The sequence below is a fragment of the Nicotiana sylvestris genome, chromosome 6 (assembly GCF_000393655.2).
Source record: "Nicotiana sylvestris chromosome 6, ASM39365v2, whole genome shotgun sequence".
Lineage (NCBI taxonomy): Eukaryota > Viridiplantae > Streptophyta > Magnoliopsida > Solanales > Solanaceae > Nicotiana > Nicotiana sylvestris.
This window is the reverse complement of record NC_091062.1, coordinates 119,904,211-119,907,372: the sequence shown is the minus strand read 5'-3', so window position 1 is coordinate 119,907,372 and position 3,162 is coordinate 119,904,211. Positions and strand designations below refer to the sequence as shown.

Sequence of the window (3,162 nt, the reverse complement as noted above, 5' to 3'; positions counted from 1 at the left end):
AGGCATCATCACAACATGGTTAGATTTTGGGTCGTGACATTGAGTTGGGTCAGCATTTCTGGTGGGAAGAATGGCATGTCTAGGAGAGCATTCTGCAGGTAGATTGGATTGAAATTTGGTGGCAAGTTCCATTGGTTTCTCATTACATGCACTAGTTGTGGGTTCACTGAAGGAGCTAGGGGTTGGAGGATGTTGTTCAGCCAGACTTAGTTTAGATAGTTGTTCATAGCCAACCTCATGCCCTCTGCTACCAACTGGGCTAGGTACTGTATGTTGTGTAGTATGACAATCGACTCTTGACCATTGATTTAGAGATTGAACGAGACTGCATGGCCTATAAGTCTCATTTCCATCCACAAGACAGGTTGGTAGTCCTGAGTTTGTGGAGGTTGGACATAAATTATCTGTGGGTTTTCTGGTTGTGGAGGGAATGGTGGCATATTCTCCATAGCTAGAGTTCTGTGTTGTCTTAGAAGTTGTATGAGCATGTGTCTTCTTATTAGGGTTGATAGAATTCTTGGCATTTTGAATAGAGGGTAGTATGCTTAAGGAGCCTGAAACAGGCATGGGGATAGGGCTATTTGTAATGTGAGAGGGATTGGGTGATAGGTTAATGATTGGGGCTGGCAATTGCATGGCTTTTGGGTGCCCAATGCTTTTGTTTATAGGCTGATCCTTCATGGATGTAGTAACCATTGCATGTTCTTGGTTGGAAGACATTTGTTCAATCTTATCATCTTTCATTGTCATTTGACTGGCATGCTTTGGGGTGGGAATATTATCAAATCTTAAGGAGAGATTTTGTTCATGATTTTTAGTTAAAGGAGGATTATTACTAATTTGTTGGTTGTCTTGGCTAGTAAGAACGTTAGGATTATTATTAGCAGGGGGGATAGTTTTGTCTTTTAGAGAAATATTTTGCATGCCTTTATTTTATCTTTTTTTAGAAGCAAACACGTTATTTTCCAACATGTCAATGTCTTCATTTGGAGTGGACATTTGTTCATTTGCATGGCTATAATTCATATTAGTATTATTGATTTTTTTTTCATTTTTATTCACGGTAATTGGTACCTCCCGCCTCTTGTTTCTATGTCTCCTATGTTAATTACTTCATTAGCGTGGTATTTCGTACTAGTCTAGTCAGTTTAGTGGGCTTGTAGCTACTATTTGCTCCCTTTGTTGTTTTGTGTAGTATTTTTCTCTGTTTCATTTTTAGAGCTTCATAGGTATAGAGACTGTGGCTTGTAATGGCAGAGTAGGGTTATGTCCTTGGGAAGTTCGGGTGGTTAGGAGGGGGTAGGGCAAGGGTCGGGGGTGGGACGGGGCCCAAATGGGGTAAAGGTAACAAGGTAGCCTGTAGGTTGAGAGTTGGATCGTGGAATATAGGGACGTTGACGGGTAAGTCTATAGAGCTGGTGAAGATTCTCCAGAAGAGGAGGGTTAATATAGCATGTGTGCAGGAGACTAGGTTGGTAGGATCGAAGGTAAAGAATGTAGACGGGTATAAATTGTGGTTCTCCGAAGTCGTGAAGGGCAAGAACGGAGAGGCATTTTGGTGGACATGGAGCTAAGAGAGTCGGTGGTAGAGGTTAGAAGGGTGAATGACAGATTGATGGCGATTAAGGTAGTAGTTGGAGGGAGCACTTTGAATGTCATTAGCGTTTATGCGCCGCAAACGGGCTTGGAAGAGGAGGTAAAAAGGCGCTTCTGGGAGGCGCTAGATGAGGTGGTACGGGCCATTCCGCCTACGGAGAAGCTATTCATAGGAGGGGATTTCAATGGTCATATTAGGTCATCTGCTGGTGGCTATGGTGAGGTGCGCGGTGGCTTCGGCTTTGGTGATAGGAACGGGGGTGGTACCTCACTGTTGGATTTCGCTAGAGCTTTTGAGTTGGTGATCGTGAACTCTATGTTTCCAAAGAGAGAGGAGCATTTGGTTACTTTCCGGAATATGGTGGCTAAGACTCAAATTGACTATCTCCTTCTCAGGAGGTGTGATAGTGGGTTGTGCGAGGATTTCATGGTGATCCTGAGTGAGAACCTCGCAACTCAACATAGGCTTCTAGTGATAAACATCGGTATTTTGATGAAGAGAAAGAAGAGGCTTGTACGGGGTCCGTCGAGGATCAAGTGGAGAGCTTTGTCTAAGGATAAGGGCGAGAGTTGGAGGGGCGACTGACAAATACGGGGGCCTGGAAGAGTGGTGGGGACGCTAGCGCTATGTGGATGGTGACCGTGGACTGTATAAGGAAGGAAGCAAGAGAGGTTTAGTGAGTTTCGAAAGGCTATTACGGCGGACACCGAGGTGACTGGTGGTGGAATGATGTGGTACAAGGTAAAGTGGAAGCCAAGAAAGCGACGTACATTAAGTTAGTTGAGAGCATCGATGAGGATCAGAGGAGAGAAAACATAGAAAGATATAAGGAGGCTAGGAAGGAGGCAAAAGTAGCAGTTACAGAGGCTAAGACTGATTCTTTTGGTCGGCTTTACGAGGAACTTGGGGGCAAAGGTGGTGATAAGAAGTTATTTTGATTGGCCAAAGTGAGAGAGAAGAAGGCTCGCGACCTAGATCAAGTGAGGTGCATCAAAGACGAGGAAGGTCGAGTATTGATGGAAGTGGCCCAGATTAGGCAAAGATGGAAGTCATACTTTCATAAATTTCTGAATGAAGAGGGGGATGGAAATATCGTGTTAGGGCAATTGGGGCACTCCGAGAGTCATCGAGACTTTAGGTATTGTAGGCGCATTAAGGTTGAGAAAGTTGTGGGTGCGATGGGTATGATGAGTTGGGGCAAAGTGACCAGACCTAACGAGATTGCAGTAGAGTTTTGGAGATATGCGGGTAGAGCAGGCTTGGAGTGGCTGACTGGATTGTTTAATGTTATCTTCAGGACAAAGAGGATGCCTGATGAGTGGCGGTGGAGTACAATGGTTCCTGTGTACAAGAACAAAGGGGATATCTAGAATTGTAACAACTATAGGGGTATAAAGTTACTAAGTCATACCATAAAAGTCTGGGAGGGGTGGATGAAGGGAGGATAAGAAAAACGGTGTCTATATCGGAAAACCAGTTCGGATTCATGTCGGGCCGTTCTGCTAAGGAAGCTATCCACCTTATCAGGAGGTTGGTGGAACTATACAGGGATAGGAAAAGGGATT

At 44.5% G+C, this 3,162-nt stretch overlaps 1 protein-coding gene across 1 annotated transcript; it reads left to right on the top strand.

Moving 5' to 3' along the window:
- The first annotated feature begins 1,564 nt into the window (after positions 1–1,564).
- Positions 1,565–2,535, top strand: LOC104225633 (uncharacterized). The gene is made up of 2 exons (XM_009777480.1): positions 1,565–2,081; positions 2,339–2,535. Exons 1-2 carry the CDS (start codon positions 1,565–1,567, stop codon positions 2,533–2,535), a joined length of 714 nt encoding a protein of 237 aa, XP_009775782.1.
- The last annotated feature ends 627 nt before the right edge of the window (positions 2,536–3,162 follow it).